Source organism: Typopeltis vanoorti, chromosome 19 (assembly GCF_054136105.1).
Source record: "Typopeltis vanoorti isolate ZY-2024b chromosome 19, IOZ_Tvanoo_1.0, whole genome shotgun sequence".
In the NCBI taxonomy this organism is placed as follows: Eukaryota; Metazoa; Arthropoda; class Arachnida; order Uropygi; family Thelyphonidae; genus Typopeltis; species Typopeltis vanoorti.
In genome coordinates, this window is record NC_143567.1 from 101,278,935 (window position 1) to 101,296,310 (window position 17,376).

General features: G+C 33.5%; 1 protein-coding gene across 5 annotated transcripts in view; it reads right to left on the reverse strand.

Annotated features, from left to right (window-relative positions):
* osa (trithorax group protein osa) overlaps positions 1-17,376 on the reverse strand; it is a 561,898-nt gene that overhangs the window by 193,755 nt on the left and 350,767 nt on the right. For all 5 annotated transcript variants that reach the window (XM_090409351.1, XM_090409350.1, XM_090409349.1 and 2 more), the window contains 2 exons: positions 13,604-13,702; positions 7,402-7,518 (listed from right to left, as the gene is read on the reverse strand). In XM_090409351.1, coding sequence (XP_090265477.1) covers positions 7,402-7,518; positions 13,604-13,702 — 216 coding nt within the window. The remainder of the gene's footprint in view (positions 1-7,401; positions 7,519-13,603; positions 13,703-17,376) is intronic.

Below are 17,376 nucleotides of genomic sequence, written 5' to 3' on the forward strand. Positions count from 1 at the left end.
TTAAACTTACCAAGAAATTATATTCTTGTTTTTATCTTTTACCTTTCATTCATATTTATAATTCTTTCACATGCAAATGAAAGTATGAATGTAAAGTAATGTTGCAATTAGGCTACTTGCATACAAAAAAACAGGTGACTTTACATCAAATTGCACTGATTTCTTGTTAAGTATACTCAATTTTCTAATCAAGCAAAAAAACTTGCTACGAATATTTTAATATGGTACTACAACATTTTGCCATTGTAAACAGAAAATATGACTTCAGCATTGAGTTTGTTCTCCACAGGTCAAGCTCCCATTAATGAGACCTAAATCAAAAACCAGTCCAGACAAGGATGCTTCCAATAATACAGGGCAACATACATGTGTAAAGGCTTAAGTGCTGAGAGAAACTCATGTTACAGGCTTAATGGAGTAAACCAGCACTGAGAAAGGATTAAAAATTATGTTTATTATTTCCAATATTTCATCTCAGTCACTGAGACATCATCAGGGAGTACAACATGAGACTTGTAACACACACACACACACACACACACACACACACACACACACACACACACACACACACACACACACACACACACACCCAGGAAACACAAAAATAAGTGAAATGCATGTATGGAAGACTAGTCCTAACTAGACAGGAGCACCCTCTGTAGGCACCTGTTAGAAGTACAGGATGTAAACCGGGATCTCTAAGTATTAGTGTTTCCCATATTTTGGGAAGTTTAATGCAACAAGATTTATTCAAAGTAGGCTGATTTCTGAGAGCAGCTGCAGATTCTAAAAACAGTCTTTTTCTTCTAAATTGATAGACAAAATATTGGTAGAATTAAACATTATTTTTAATCCTTTCTCAGTACTGTTTTACTCTAAGCTTCTAACATGACATGGTAACATATACATCTGAAAGGAAGTGTGCAGTGCATTGGGGGAAAACAGGACAATTTCATGCTAAGTTATCTGCCTCTACATACAAAATAGCCTATTCATATCAGAGCTTCATGGTATAATCAACACTAAGAGATTAAGAAATAAATTAATTTATTGAACGTAGGACAGTATTCATGTGTCAGTTACAAACTGAATGGTTTTTAATGGTTAGTGTAATATGTTTATCACAGTTATAATTTGTGCTCTGATGATGCTTGATATTCAGCTCTTCTTATTGTTTATATCATGAAGCAATAATATGAATAATCAACCTTTCGTTACGTATACAAAATAGCCTAGTTGTGAAGTTACTTCACACATGAACTTCTGTTTGGTGCACAACTGATAAAGAATAAAAACAAGGATATAATTTTTTGTCAAATAATTTAAGAAAATGTTGTGGAAGATATACAAAGGAGATCAGCAAACACAGACAAGTATGATAAACATGGTGAAGATAAAATCAGATAATGAGATGAAATTAGGTGAATAAGCCAAAGGAAATCTCAAAGAATTCTCTTACTAAATGTGGATAAAAAAAAAGTATGATTATGGTAAAATAACTTTAATGAATGTGGATGGGTAAGGGACAAGAGAAGAATACTGCAGTAACAGCTGTGCCAGAAACTTATATGATAGAGATAGACAAATTGTAAGTGTTTAGGATATTACACAATCTCAATATGAATTAGGGACAAGATCGGGGTCCCTAACCAGGTGTTTAAGTTTCAGTACTAACAAGGCCAAAAAGAGTGGAAAGATGGCGAGATAGTTAAACTCTGATCTAGGAACCAAACATGGAACTTCTTTTTTTTTTTCTAGCCACTTAAGGCCTCCAATAAGAGACTATTATGTAAATAGAGACTGGTGACTGATGGACATGCATCATCAGCAAGTAATATACAGTAGAGCAGAATCCAAATGAAGGCAAGCGAAAGTATGCAGGTGCTAGAAGACTCAGCACTTGGTCACTGCTATTCAATTTGTGTATCAATGATACAAAGAATAATTATTTGAGGGACGGAATATCCCAGTTTGTCTGCAGGTGATGCAAAACTAGGTGGTGGTAATGGGGGGGGGGGGGGGAAGTAATGATTAAAGATAACAGATGTTGAATAATGATTCCAACAGACTGAATGCAATGACAAAGGTCAGTAGCATAGCATAGCATTGCAAAATGTCTCATGAATCAAAAGATTACAAACTGTATATTATATTAAATAAAATTTGACAAGAAATTATATTCTTGTTAAATCCTTTACTCCTTATGCATATTATATTGAACTGGAATGCAGAAGCTATTCACAAAATATTATAAATTATAGATTCTATTCTATATTACAGATTGTTTGCAAAATATAAATTTTTTATAAAACTTTAAAATATCTTGTAAAAAATTTACAATTAGGGAAAAAAACAGTTATGCTCTGCATATTTGCAGTGCTAAATGACAGATAAAGCATTTCTGATTAATTTTGCATCCTATGCTACTATAAATTGCAAAATGCACAACATGATACCAGTAAAGCCATACTGATTAAAACAACAACTATGATGCAATTCCCAGAAATTACATCTTATCACTCACCTATTCTCCCCACTTTAACATCACTCGCTTCACACAAAACTAGTCAGTTAACTGATCTTTATCTATATGAAATGGGGTACTTTATCATTTCAAATGGATAAAGTTACAGCCATAAAGCAATTACTTATTTAAACCAACTCTTGCAACTGACACTTTATTCACCAACCATCAATATCCAATTTTTACATTACTGCTTTCCCCCCCTCTCTCTTCTAGAATGTTTGCAGTTCTCCATTCCAACTATCAAACCTTTCATAGTTCATAAACTAACTATAATTTCTTAGCATTTTTCACATCAATTTACCAAAGAAAATATTTCACTGGAGATACATTTAGCTCGTTCAGCACTTTTTCTAAACAAAATTTTGCACTATGAAACAACAAGAAAACTGAAAAACAGAGTGAAATATTTTCTCTGGGCCATACCAGGCAGGCACATTCAGCAAAAGAATAGCAAAGGGCAGAACAATAAGAGATCTCTTATTGTTAAGAGACTGGCCTATATTTTCTCAAATGATGCTCAATCTCATCACATTTGGAAACTTAATGCAAATTTCTTCAAGCCTAGAGACAGAGATAAATCACAAAGCTGGTCAATCTCTTATGTATCTTAAGAAATCATCAGGATGCAGAAGGTGTCCTTATTTAGAAATTAGATATTATTTTTAATAACTACTGTAGTGCTATTTTTATTTCTTGTAAGATATTCATAACTAATTCACATTCTCAACAATTAAAACAAAGTTTATAACGACTCTATATTATTTTTGACCATCTAATGAATGCAAGAAATTAATATAAACTGGGTTGTATATTGGCCGAAGGATTTTAATAACTGAAAACAAAGTTTAGCAAAGTAAAAATTTTAAATCATAGCCAAACTCTTATTTGGCTCATATTTTACATATGTAATGTTTTTAAGAGCTTTTTTTTTTTGAGACAAACTGGCTGAAATCAGCTGAACAATGCAATCAGTAGTGTTTACAACTCCTTTATATACCTCTAATCTATATTTTCATCCAAATGAAAGAAGACATTAAGCAATATCAAAATAAAACTTATCCCTTCCTTCATTTTAGTCCAGTTAGGTCAAAGTTATCAACTTTCACTTCAGCAAGAAACAGCTAATTAAATTTGATCTAATTTAAAAATAGAAATGTCCTTTGCAAAAGTGCTTTAGTTTTGTTTTAATTTGAATTAACACTTTAGATTTGAAGGCTATGTTTTGTTGAATATCTTTGTAAGATAAAATTGGCAGATCAATAATAATATGCAAGTTAGAATCAGCCTTAGTAGGCTGAATTATGGTATTAATTATTGTAATAAGAATAGTCAATGACTTCCTACATTAACACATTCGCTGCCACACTATTTTGGCATAGTTTGTTCCCATAAGCCAAGCAATTTCACTTCTTTAAGGTCAGTATAGGTAATCTCGTTGCCGGCGGTAATCAACATACGAGTATACTCTTAGTATACTCGTATGTTGTGCGGAGCATATACCATCTACAAGTATATACAGTTTTGCTGCTAGCTCCACAAGCCAAGCATTTTCACTTCTTCAAGGTCAGTATGGATAATCTCGTTGCCGGCGGTTAAGTGTCATACGAGTATACTCGTAGCTGGCTTGTGTGGCTCATATACCAACTACAAGTATACTCGTAGTTGGCAGCGAACGTGTTACTGTTCTTAGATTACTGTTCTATTCTCATCCCATCTTTCTATATCCCTTATTAATAAACATACTCCTGATCAAAAATTTATTGCATGCTACTATGTTTTGATTCTTAGTTACCTGTTTTTGTCTTCTTTGTTTTGGTTTACTGGAAGAAAGATGACTAGTTCTAATCAAAACAAAGAAGATAAAAACAGGTGACATTCTTCTAAATAACACCTCCAAGATGTTGAGGCAATAATGATCAGGGAAATGGGAAGTGTAGCACTAGTATTCAACACTAAACACAAAGATGATCTTCTTGAATGGTAGACAATTTCAAGAAGAGTAATATGGACAAACATAAAAACTGAAAATTGGAAAATAAAACATTTGTGCCTATGGTGTCACAAAAGAGTTTACTAAGAAAAAGCAGAGGAATTTTCTCATCAGCTGTTCTGGAAACTGACAAAGAAAAATGGTCCTAAATATCTAAATGCCATAAAAGGAAACGAGTACTAGATACAGAGTTTATTTGAAAAAAAGAATAAAATAGACAAAAGAACAAAGCTAATAATAACGATTAGTACCTGCAGGATTTCTGTTCTGGACATAGACTATCCATTGTTAATACCATCTTTCAACATAAAAGATGTGCACAAATTAACATGGAGAAAAGTCTGATTGTTTATATTACTGTTAGTGGTAATATCTTCATGCTAGTTCAATACAGGAAGATAGTTTGATGCAAAATCAGGTGTGAGAAAAGGATGCATATATATTATCCCCCACTGCTATTCATCATCTATATAGATTACATTATGAAGAAAAGTGACATTAGGTGTGATATTAAAACTGGAGATGTTAATATCAGCTCTGTACTTTATACATATGTTAAATAAGTGAATAACTGCTATAAGAAATTGGGCAGAAAAATCAGCAATAAAAAAGACTACTAAAAACTGGGAGGAACACTGAAAACATCACCTGCATACTGAATGGAGAACCTTAGAAAAGTAAAACATTTCAGCATTTCAAAATTTTAAGTGAAGAATGGCAAATTAAAATGGAAATAGATAACAGATGAAACAAAGCTACTAGAACAGGAGTCATTTATATGAATAAGAGAGAAATTAGTCAAAATGTTAAAATAGCTATATATGAGACAGCATTCTAACTTAGTGCTCTGATTCAGAAATTAAAATTGGTGAAAATTAAATTTTAACTTCTGGATCAGAAATTATAGAGACCAGAGATACAGTCATTAAAGTTTTGAGAAAAATTATAGAACTTATGATGTCAAGAAGGTGTGAGCAAAGCTCATCTTGGTGGTATGGTCATTTCAATAGAATAGTAGAGAGAGAGTTAGCAAAATAGGTGTCTGATAGCAACAGCGAGAAAAAGATCCCCATGCAAGAGCAGACTAATTCAGTCAAAAGCACCTTAGAAGATTGAAACATTAGATCTCATAATACCAGAGTCCTTACAGATAAGACTAATTCAGAGGAAAATTACTGACAGGAAATTAGCAATAATGCAAACTTTTCACATAGTACAGTAATCTACTTGGTAATTTTATCCATAAACAACAAACCTTCAATTAACTGATTCTTGCATATTAACTGACTTCTGGCATAGCACCAGGTAATTGTTCTTCAATTATCAGAATGGTAAACTGCCTTCCCAATATGGTCGGTACAAACAGACTAAGTAGATAATTTTCCAATCCTGACTAGCATATGCTATGGGGACGCTAAAAGAGATTTTCTGGGTTGGTCTGATGAATCCATAATAGTCGCCCAGAGTATTATTTAAATAAATACTACCATACAAATGAAGATTTAAATGGAAGAAGCTGTTTTGGGAACCTAGCATACCTCTAATTTCTCTAACCTACTAGCCTGTTATTATGAGAATGCCAGCCCAACATTCAAGATTTGCTTCCTGCACAAAGAGGATGCTAGTTAGAAATGCAGGATTATGGCATTACTATCCAGTCTGTCTGTCTAACAACATACTTGTATGCTTATGCATGCAAAGGAACCTTGGTGGCCAAGGCAAAATATTGGCTTCACTCATTCAGGGGCTATCTCCAATCCAGAAGGTTGGCAGCATGGTTCTTTCACTTCTTCCATGTTGTGCATGTCTAAAAACTTGGGTAATTCTCTTGCCTCTTGTTGTACTGAATACTGGCTTAACAGTTAAATAAAACTTGATTAATTATTATCCAAAGTCATCTTTTACTTCAAGTAAACAACTCAACAGTGATAATCAGCATCAAACTGTCCATACCAGGTTGTTAATTATACTATTAATGCAAATAACTATTTTGCACTTCAGAAATCTTCAGGGCTAAAAGTACAAGTCATGTTTACATGACCAGCTCATAGATAAGCAGTTACCTAAAAGGATTGAAAATTGTGAGATAACTGAATTTCCTATATTAAGTAAGCTGATTGTGCCAAAGTAGTAAAGAGGTATCAAACTTTTTTTATATATCCAAGATCAGTTACATTACAATTTCTGATAGAGTGAGAAACACATGGAGTCAAATCCCATTTACCATGCAAGAAAATTTCATAAGACTCCTTGCAACTGAGGATGAATTAGCCAAATTTCATATAGAGGCAGAAGAGAATTTGGTGGGATCAAAAATGGCCGGTGGTTCACCCCCCCCCCCAAAAAAAATATATAGGTGAATCATTCAGAGAAAATACTTTGAAAGACAGAATTAGCCATTTTATCATGGCTTCATATACACCTTATTAATTTGATTTTTTGATTCTTCAGTCCATCTGGTATTCAGGAGTCTATAGGCCAAGTTAGTATTTAGAAGAAGGCAAAGAGGAAGCATCGAAACTGAGAACCAACATCATAATGTTTCACCTACTCCTTAAGATGGTCTGATATGTGATGAATTTTCTTAAATAAAGGGGAGCAAGAATTTGATCATACTGCATGGTAATGAGAAGTCATGACCATATGCTGGATCAAAAATAACATACACACAGTAACTCATGAACCATCAAAAAATAATTTCTTTTCAGTAAAATAGAATACAATATTTGAAGCCATACTTATATATTCAAAAATTAAGATGTCTATTCTAAATTAAAGTGACTAGCATCACTATATGCAAGCATTTACAAAATTGTTTCATACATTAAACAAATTTTTACAAAGAAATATTTAAATGCACAGCTTCTAGATTATAACTTACTTTGAGGATAATGTCCAGCAGCTTGTGTAGAATACGGTGCAATATGAGAACCGCCTCCCATCATCCCTTGGTGAATTTTGTTGCTATACATTTGAGGCGGTGCCATTTGCTGATAGCCTAGGGAAATCAAAATAAGATTGCAGACAGTTTGTGTTAAGCATTTATTGTATTATAATAAAAAATAAAATAAATAATTAAAAATAAAAAAATTTTAAAAAATTGGCATTTAAATTTAAGCTTCACTTTTCAATGCTCATGTCATTTTATTCTTCATTTTTAAATTATTTCATATTTTTATTTAACAAGGAGAATTCAAATAACTAATGATAAATTATTAAAGTTATAAAAAGCATTCACCTCCTTTTCTATAAACATATGAAACAAAATGCTTTTATAGTTTTTTCAGGGGTCACTTAAGGATCAAAACTAGATAACTGAGAGGAGACTCTACATAGCTTTTTAAGGAACATGGAGACCAACCAGGACTTCTGACCCAATGTCCAATCTTCACCATCTTGTGGTGCACCCTATAATTAATTATCTAGTTGGATATTGAAGGAACAAGGATAGACAGACCAGCAATCTGGGATTTAACCAACCACATTATTCGCTTACTGGCTTAAACCAAAATAAAAATGACTACAACCTACTGGAATTTCATGTTTAACTAGGTGATGCTCCAGCTGGCAGACCTCTGCTGTTTTTGTCAGGGAACCAAGGCAAACAGTGACAAGTCAGCGACTAGAACAAAACTCTAATCCAACTCAGCAGAATTCAAAATTGGCACCAGCAATATGAGAAGAATCAACAGAAATAAAATGAAACTAGCAGAAGACTTGGAAAAGAACCAGATTGACATAACAGGTATTACCAAAACAAGAAGACAAAAAAAAAATAGGCGAGATTATTCTAAGAAACAAAATGTTATATTCAAGCAATAACAATCAGGAAGAAGAATTAACTATAGCATTCAACAGTAAATACAAGGATAATCTTGAATGTCAAGAAATATTAAGTAGAATGATATGGGTAGACGTCAGCATGGGTATTCATAAATAGGTCTCAACTGAATAATGAGACCTATTTATGTTATGGTCCCACAGAAAGTTCTAAAAAAGAAGTGATAGAATTTTCTGTCATTAGAGAAGTCATCTGACACAAAGGAAAAGGTGGTCCTTGCTGGCAATCTAAACCGCAGAGCAAGAAATGATTTGACATATAGAAAGTCTGAGAAAATTTGGAGAAAAAGAGCAAAGCTAATAATAATAGTAAAGGACCTGCTAGATTTCTGCTCAAAATACAGACTGGTTATTACAAACAAAGATATGCACATGGAGATAAAATGTAAGAAATACAAAGTCTCATTCATCAGGTTATTTTGGATAGTGATGTCTTCCCACTGGATCAGGACACAACAGTACACAGGTGATTTGAAATAGGAAGTGATCAATATTAGTTCTGAGCCGACCTGGTTGGCCAAGTGGTTAGTGTATCCATTCTCCAGCCAAAAGGTTGTGGGTTCAAATCCTGCCATGGGCATGGATGTTTGAGACTGCCTGTGAAAATACTAGTTGTGGTGGTAGGCAGTAGATGGCAGTGGTGTAGATTATGTAGTTTGCTATAGTTGGTGGATTGAGTGGTGGAGACAGAGCTGTAGAGTAGGCGCCCTCCCTTGATGAGTCTTTGGACTCCTGGAGGTGACATGTAATAATAAACTTTGAATGCCATAGTGAAAGGAACAGAGTTTAAAACTCTGTTCCTTTCACTATGACAAAGTTTTAACAAGAAAGTTGAGTATCTTTCAGAACTGAATTATAGATTCGAATACACAAATATTAGTCAAGAAAAAAATAACAGTTTGAAAACAAGAATCAAACCTGACATCCAATGGTCTGAATCTCAAGTTTGGTTCTGAAGAGATAGAAAAATCAGCATTCCATGGAGGACTAAGGAAGTTAAAAGAAACAATCAAGGAAAAAAGAAGAAAGAATGTCTAAAGTTAATGGCAAGTATCATTTTGGAGATTAATTAAGAAAGATTAAAAACTATTTTTTATGCTTCCAATATTTTGTCTCAGTCACTGAGACATCTTCAGAGATTATGACTAATGTAATGAACACACAAACAGTAACACAATACTAAAAATAGTTTTTAATCTTTCCTACTGCTGTCAATACTCCATTAAACCTCCAACATGATATCCTCCCAGAATATAAGCCTTAACATGCAGTTACTGGCAAGTAAGGAAGCATGTGCTCTGGGTGAATACAAAGAAAAATGTAAGAAAGCAATGCAATATATAAAACTAGCCAAACAAATGTCATGGAAAGACTTCAGTAGAGAAGATAAATATCAGGAAGGTGGCAAAATGTTCTGGAGACTATTAAGAAAGTTTAGAAATAGAGGAAAGAGTACTGTAAAAGTAACCAATGATAAAGGCGACATGAAAACTGAAGATAAAGACATTTTAGATGTTCTTTGAAACACTGCTAAAGGAAACAAGCAGTGCTAGCATAATAATGGAAAACAACAGTCAAGAGCAATGCAATCAATAGTAGACATCAATACTTAAGGTAGAAAAATCCTTCAGTAACTGGAAATGTGGAAAGGCAGCTGGAGTAGATGATATGTTCAAATATGGAGATATAAAAGTTTTACAGTGGCTACATTGCATAATTCAGAAAGCCTGGTCTGAGAGTCGAATGCCAAATGATTGGAATAGAGCTCTCATAGTCTCATCCTATAATAAGGGGAAAAAACTGCTTGTGAGAATGCATAACCACTGCAAATAAATTGATTAGCTAACAACCCCCCCCCCCCCTGATGAATCACAAATGTAACAAAACCTAAAGCAAATATGAATATGAACTGATCAAAGGGTTAAATAATCTGAGAACAGCATTCTAGTGACCAAATAGAATGCTGTTCTCAGATTCTTTGACCCTTAAATCCAAAGAAAGATCCCACTGTAGAAGGGTTTTCCCCCCTTCTGGAAACTTGGGAGTGTTTCTCCTTCCGATAGAGGCGAATCAGCCATATGAACACACACAATGTATACTAGCGGTGGTGGGCGATAGATGGCCATGTGTGTGTTGGTGTCATGTTTACTTTCCTTTTAAGTACACAAATAAGAACCTATCCCCAATCTTCTCAGCAAGACACTTCCCATTATCGTACAAATGAATATTATTACATTACAGGATTAATGATGAGTAAGTATATTTCTATTTCATGTCTTCTTGTTCTGGATTTTCTGGTATCATTTTGCATATAATCTTCTGAATTCGATATACATAACAAACAAAATTATTTATGGCAATAAAAATAATTAATAACAATATCAAATGAAAATTCCAACTACTTACAGATCACCCTTGCATTATGTTATTTAATTATCATATTTAAATATACAGTGGTATCTCGCTAATCCGAACTAATAAAAACCATGCTCGTTCGGATTAGAGAATCTTTACCCCCCAGAGACAACAATAACTAGCGTTTAAGACAAAAATCAATTTAATTCTGTAAATAAATGAAGTAACTAATAGAAAAAAAAGCTACTGTACTGTAATGTAAAAATTTAGTTTGTATGTACTGTATTGTTGAGGATTCTGATTTAATAAAATTGCATAGTTCAGTACATAATTTAATTTGCGTAAAAATATCACTTTCTTGTACAGAACACAAAAAAAGTTTCACAAAATAACACAAAAAGTTTTTTTTATTTCTTTGTAAAAAAGTCACCGATTTTCTTTTGCTTCTTGGAAGCTAAACTTTTTTCGAATGTTTCTTCTTGGAGCTGCATTGGCAATAAAATTTTGTGAAATGGCGTATCATTCTGCTCAGCCCATTCTATACACACATTAAAACTGTCAACTGCCTCTTCATGTTTTACTTTTTTTTCTTCGACTTCTTCATCATCATCGTCTTCTAATTCATTCTGTAGCGTCATATTTATAATTTCATCATTTGATTTCAAATTCACTTTCGGTTCTACCTGTAATCCATTCCACAACATCTGTTGGTGAAATATGAACATCTGGATTTATATTTTTAACTAAATTATGCACGTTTTAAATTTCCTCATTTTGTGTATCACCGTAGTTATCTTGGTAAATTCTAGAAGGCCACAGTTTTTTCCATGATGCTCAAATTGCTTCAGGTTCGACGGCTTCCCAAACAGCAGCAACTGAGAATGCTACATCCTTCAAATTTATATTTTTTTTTATCGGTGTGGTAACGTCATAATTTTGGGAAATTTCATTTAAAAGCAGGTCTTTATGCTATTTTAATTTAATAGATTGTATTATGTTCTGATCCATTGATTGCAACAATGGAGTACAGTTTGGAGGCAAAAACATAACCGTAAAATTTCCATCCTTACTAATCAATTCATCTGCCAGAGGATGTCCTCCAAGACAGTTATCCAATAATAAAAGTGCTTTCTGTTCCAAATTCTGGGATTTTAAATAAGTTTTAACAGATGGTATGAAATCGTTGTGATACCAGTTTGAAAAAAGTTCGATATTCATCCATCCTTTACGTTGACTTCGGTACAAAACCAGAAGGCAGCAGTTCTTAAATGGTCTTGGGTTTCCTGATTTTCCAATTATAAGTAACTTTAATTTAGGTTTTCCTGAGGCGTTTGCACAAGGCATTATTGTGACACACTCTTTGGGCATTTTTCGACCGGGTGCTGCCAATAATAAAAGTGCTTTCTGTTCCAAATTCTGGGATTTTAAATAAGTTTTAACAGATGGTATGAAATCGTTGTGATACCAGTTTGAAAAAAGTTCGATATTCATCCATCCTTTACGTTGACTTCGGTACAAAACCAGAAGGCAGCAGTTCTTAAATGGTCTTGGGTTTCCTGATTTTCCAATTATAAGTAACTTTAATTTAGGTTTTCCTGAGGCGTTTGCACAAGGCATTATTGTGACACACTCTTTGGGCATTTTTCGACCGGGTGCTGAGGCTTCGTTTCTGTGAACTAGAGTTTTCTCTGGTAACGACCTCCAACAAAGACCACTTTTGTCTGCATTATAAATTTGATTATTGGTTAAATTTAATTCAAGAATTTTTTCTAAAAAAGCTTTTTGGAATAGTTCTACGGTGGAAAAGTCACTAGACAATTTTTTCCCTGATATCGATAGGTACCAAATACCGTGGCGTCTTAAATTTTTCTAGCCAACCATCAGTTGCTTTGAATTTCTGATCCGGGTAAATTTGTGAATGGAAATGCTTAGCTTTCTGCTTTAAAATGTCTCCGGAGATGGGAGTATGACGACTTCTTTCTTGAAGAAACCACGTGTAAACAGCAGAATCAAGTAAAGAAAAATCACTTGTTATCAGAGTTTGTCTCTTGCTTGGTCCTTCTTCTGTGGTTGACACATAAGTTAAAATCCTATCTTTGTTTTGTTTTTTTATGTCACTGATTGTAGATTTGCCGACATTGTATTTGGTAGCAAGTTGTACGACTGCTTCACCCTTTTCCAGTCACTGAATTATTTTACACTTATCAGACAATGATAACGTTACGCGTTTTCTTTTGTTAGGCTTCGACCCAGTAGCCATTTCAACGAAATAAATTTTAGTGTTAAAAACAGTAAAATAAAAAATGAAGTTAATAAACAATAAAACTGTCACTTTTAAAATTTATCTGAAAAATAAAATCACTTACTAAAACAATCGATAATCATTCACTGAAAACTTACGAAAACACAAAACAATAAACGACAACTCAGACAACGTTTGATTTCAATAACCAAAGAAAAACTGAGCGTTATATACAACCAGGCTTTAGGCTAAGTCGTTGTTGAAGGAACGTAAAGATAAACAAACACTGTGCAATACTGGTGACTAATCAGTTCATTAAGGACAGCAGTGATACATGCCGACAATACGGTACGTACTGTACAGTATAAAAAAGCAAACGTGAACACGCACAATAAATCAAAATAGGTCTACAGTATAACCATACAATTGACAGTATGAAAAAAATACTGTACTGTACTGTAATAATAATAAAATAAATAATAACATTTAAAATAATAACTATTAAATAAAAATAATGGTACATAAAATAATAATACGTAATAAATAAAACTTTTTTTTTCTTTCAAACCGCAGTTCGGATTACTGGAGGGTTCGGACTAAAGAGGTTCGGATTAGCAAGATACCACTGTATAATACACACACATACCTTGGGCTGACATTGGTGACTGGTTCATCTGGCTCTGCCCACTGTTTTCTGACTGGCTGGAAGATGGCCTTGGGGGCATGGGAATGTTCTGCTGTTGACCTATGAAATGTCACAGAAAAGAGGGGCATCAGAAAACAAAATACATGCATGTCCATTTATAGAAGCTAAGAATTCAATCTGAACATGTGTGCTTCTTCTTGTATAAGCACAATACCTGAAAATGTGTATATTTCACAGAATGAATGATTCCAGAAAGCAGTCAAATACAACCATCATTTCACTTAATTCTGCCTATAATTCTGTCATTAAAATGGCATGAATTAAATCAAAACTGAAATGACTCCAAATTAAATTTAATACAGATCTAAATCCTACTAAATTTTATTAAATTAAGTATTTAGGATACAGAGAAGAAATTTGGGCCACTAATAGACTATTGATGTGCCACATATTAGCTTCCTCTAGGCAAGCCAGCAAACTTGACCTTTCTGCAGTGTGGCCTGCAGTTGACAAAAAGGCGTATCATCCTTAGTTGGAAAAAATATCAAACAGACCTTTAGGTGATTATTTACTTGATTGATGAAGCAGCACAGCTTTATTCAATGGGAGCATGTAGTAGAGAATATATGTGACTGCTGCCACATTCAGGTTCATGGTATGTGAAACACTGTGGGGATGTCTGCTCTTAAATTACAACAATACTGTAAACATTAACATGGAGAATAGAATAGCTTGAAATCTGTGTTGGCAAAAAAAAAAAAAAAAAATGTTGGCATTAGAAATACTTTGGGACTAGAAAATGTTTAAGAGATGCTTGTGAACTTCTGCTTGCTGAGAAGAATGTATCAAATGAAAACATAAAATTCAGAGTAAGACTTTAAGAAACATGGAGGATCATATTATAAAAAAAAAAAAAACACCTTCACATCATTTGAAAGTTTCTGTTGGAGCAGCTGATGATTCGAATTGTATATACTTGAATAAGTAATACGATTCAACTAATAATGAAATGGAGGTAGACAAAAAAACTGATTGGATTTCAGTGGACAATACAAATTTCTGTATTAAGTTTGCAAATATAAAACCAGAAAGACAAACTATATAAAGCAATAGCCACACTTAACAGTAACTAAACAAAAAAATACAAACTGCACAAATAAAATCCCAGAGGTGACGTAGAAGGATGTACAAGATTAGATCATATTAATAAGAGATGAAGAATGAAAAAAGCTGAAATGCATACACCCTAAATGATGGTCAAGAAAAAAGACCTTTCACTGAATGACAGAAGATGAGAGAGAGAGAGAAAGGGAGGGGGGGGGTGTTATACTATTGTCTTACAGGTAAGCAAGACCTTAGAAGACTAAAATAAAACAGGAAGACATTCATCTTACCTATCGATGAAAGGTAACAAAGATATTTTGTTAAGTATTCTAAATATTGGTCTCAGTATCAGATTCAATTAATCTCAAAAAATAAAAACTATACACAACTGGCTTTCAATTAACTAACTGGAGACAGGATTGCAAAATTTACTGTTCTACTGCTGTAATTATAGAATGTTAATTACAACTGATTCATGTATGGTATTTTGTCATTTAAAACTGTATAATTATCACTATCATTGTGGGAAGTCCTCATCAAACAATGCTTATTAAGCTACACTTTATCTAAAAAAATGGTTTACTGTTTCTTAACCTGTGTCAATCTCAGGCAACATGTTCTGCTCACTCAATCACCACTCTCCATGAAAAACATCCAATTCTTTCTTATATAACAACCAGGGATGGCTTTCTTTTCTGCCCAGACCTTCTTACACTCCATAAAAAATCTATTCTGCATTAATCTGGTATAAAATTCATTCACTAACATGCATTACCCTTTCTCTTGCTAACCTCTTGTAGATGGCATACCCTACTCAAAAATGGCATAACTCTCCTTTTACTCAATATTCTAGAGATCTGATCTTAGCCACTCGTCTCTGGAACCTTTTCAAAATGTTTTCTGCTCCTCAAAAACAAAGCAATCAGACTTCTATACAAAAGTCTGGATGTAATCTTGTATACAATGGAACTATTCCACATATCAGTGTAGAAGTTATAGTTCTACTGTAAGAAAACTAAGAGGCTAACTCATCTGATAAAGAGAAAGTACAGTATGACTGGTGCTTACACAATCACCAAGAAAAATCAGAGGAAGTTATTTCAAGATATGGCCAGTAGAGGAAAGAATGATTGTAGGAAGATGATTTTAGTTGGAAAATCATAGACAGGTAACCACTGCAAAAGATGCACTGAAATATTTAATGAGTAATTCATTAAGGCAAGTTATACTAGTGAGTGTGTTACCAGAACTTATATGAAGATGGAATGGTAGAGGAAGACTGAGTTAAAAGGAAGTAAGGCAAAAGGATTGTGTCATATCACTGCATTTTTTAAGGAAATAATAGCTTGTTATAATAATAAGAGCAACAAAGAAAGTCTAAAAAAGAATGGAAGAGGATGAAATTCTTCTACTAAAGAAAAAGGTTACTAGAACTAAGGCTGCAAACCATTCTATATATCTGGAGTGGTTTTTAAGGTGTTGAGGACCAGAATTCAACAATGGGAGAATTTTACCAGTATTTCCATGAGGAGACAGCATGAGTTTGGTGTGGGGAGATCATGTGTTTAAGCAGTTTACGAGATATTACAATGAAGAAAGTGAAAATGAAAGTGAAATTGAAGGTTTTGCTACTCACAGATGTTCTCAACTTGGCATCAATCTGCATTCAATGCTGTGAAGTATAAGGTTTTAAAATTTTGGAAGACAAAGACAGGATGCAGTGTTTTCAGTTAGTATGGATATACTGAAGGCAGTGATAAGGTATCTGGATAAAGGCAGACAAAAACTTGAAATTTAGAGGTTATACACTGAGAATTCTGAAGACAATGTGTTACTGTCCTAATTTGCTGTTTAAATCACTGATGTATTCCTCTTAAGTAATAGTCAAATTTCATCACCAACGCGAGACCACCATTACCTTGCTTACTGAGGTCTGAAGTGGCTTAGAAAAATACTATTTTGGTCCGTAGAGCAGGATTTGTAGATTATTTAACCTTAACCCATCCAAAATATCAATACAAGTTTACATTTTGTAGGTGGATTCAACAGTAAAAATTTAAAAAAAAATTTTTTTTAAATGATTAATGACTAATCTGGAAGGAGGCCTTCCAGATTAGTTGCTTAATCTTACCATTCATCAATGTTAAACCTATCCTTTTTAACCTCCTAATCTTTAGAATGCATTAATTGTGCTGTTATTAAGTATTCCTTGAGCAACACAGCAGCACTTATTTCCTTTCCACTTAATTCCTCATTCTAAACTGCTACAGCAGTTTTTTGTCACTTGAGTTTTTCATAATCAACCACTTTATGTTTCTTACACACACATATTCTTTCCTCATATGACTAGCTATTCCTCAGAAACACTTCATTGTCACTTTGGGCTACACGAGACAGAAATGACCTTATCAATACTGCTTAAACTAGTCCGAGAAACACAAATTCATTTCCCTTACTCCAAGATACTATATTTTTTTTTTCATTCTAATCATAATCCCATAATTAAAACCACTAACAATGATCACTACTGCGTAGTCACTAAATCAATTTGCCTAAACCTCTTCTTGTTATCAATCTTCATGTTTCTTTGTCTATAAAAATATTCATCTAAATATCTCATCTACCTCACACCTTACTGCCTTCAAACTATTTCTCTTATTATCAAAAGC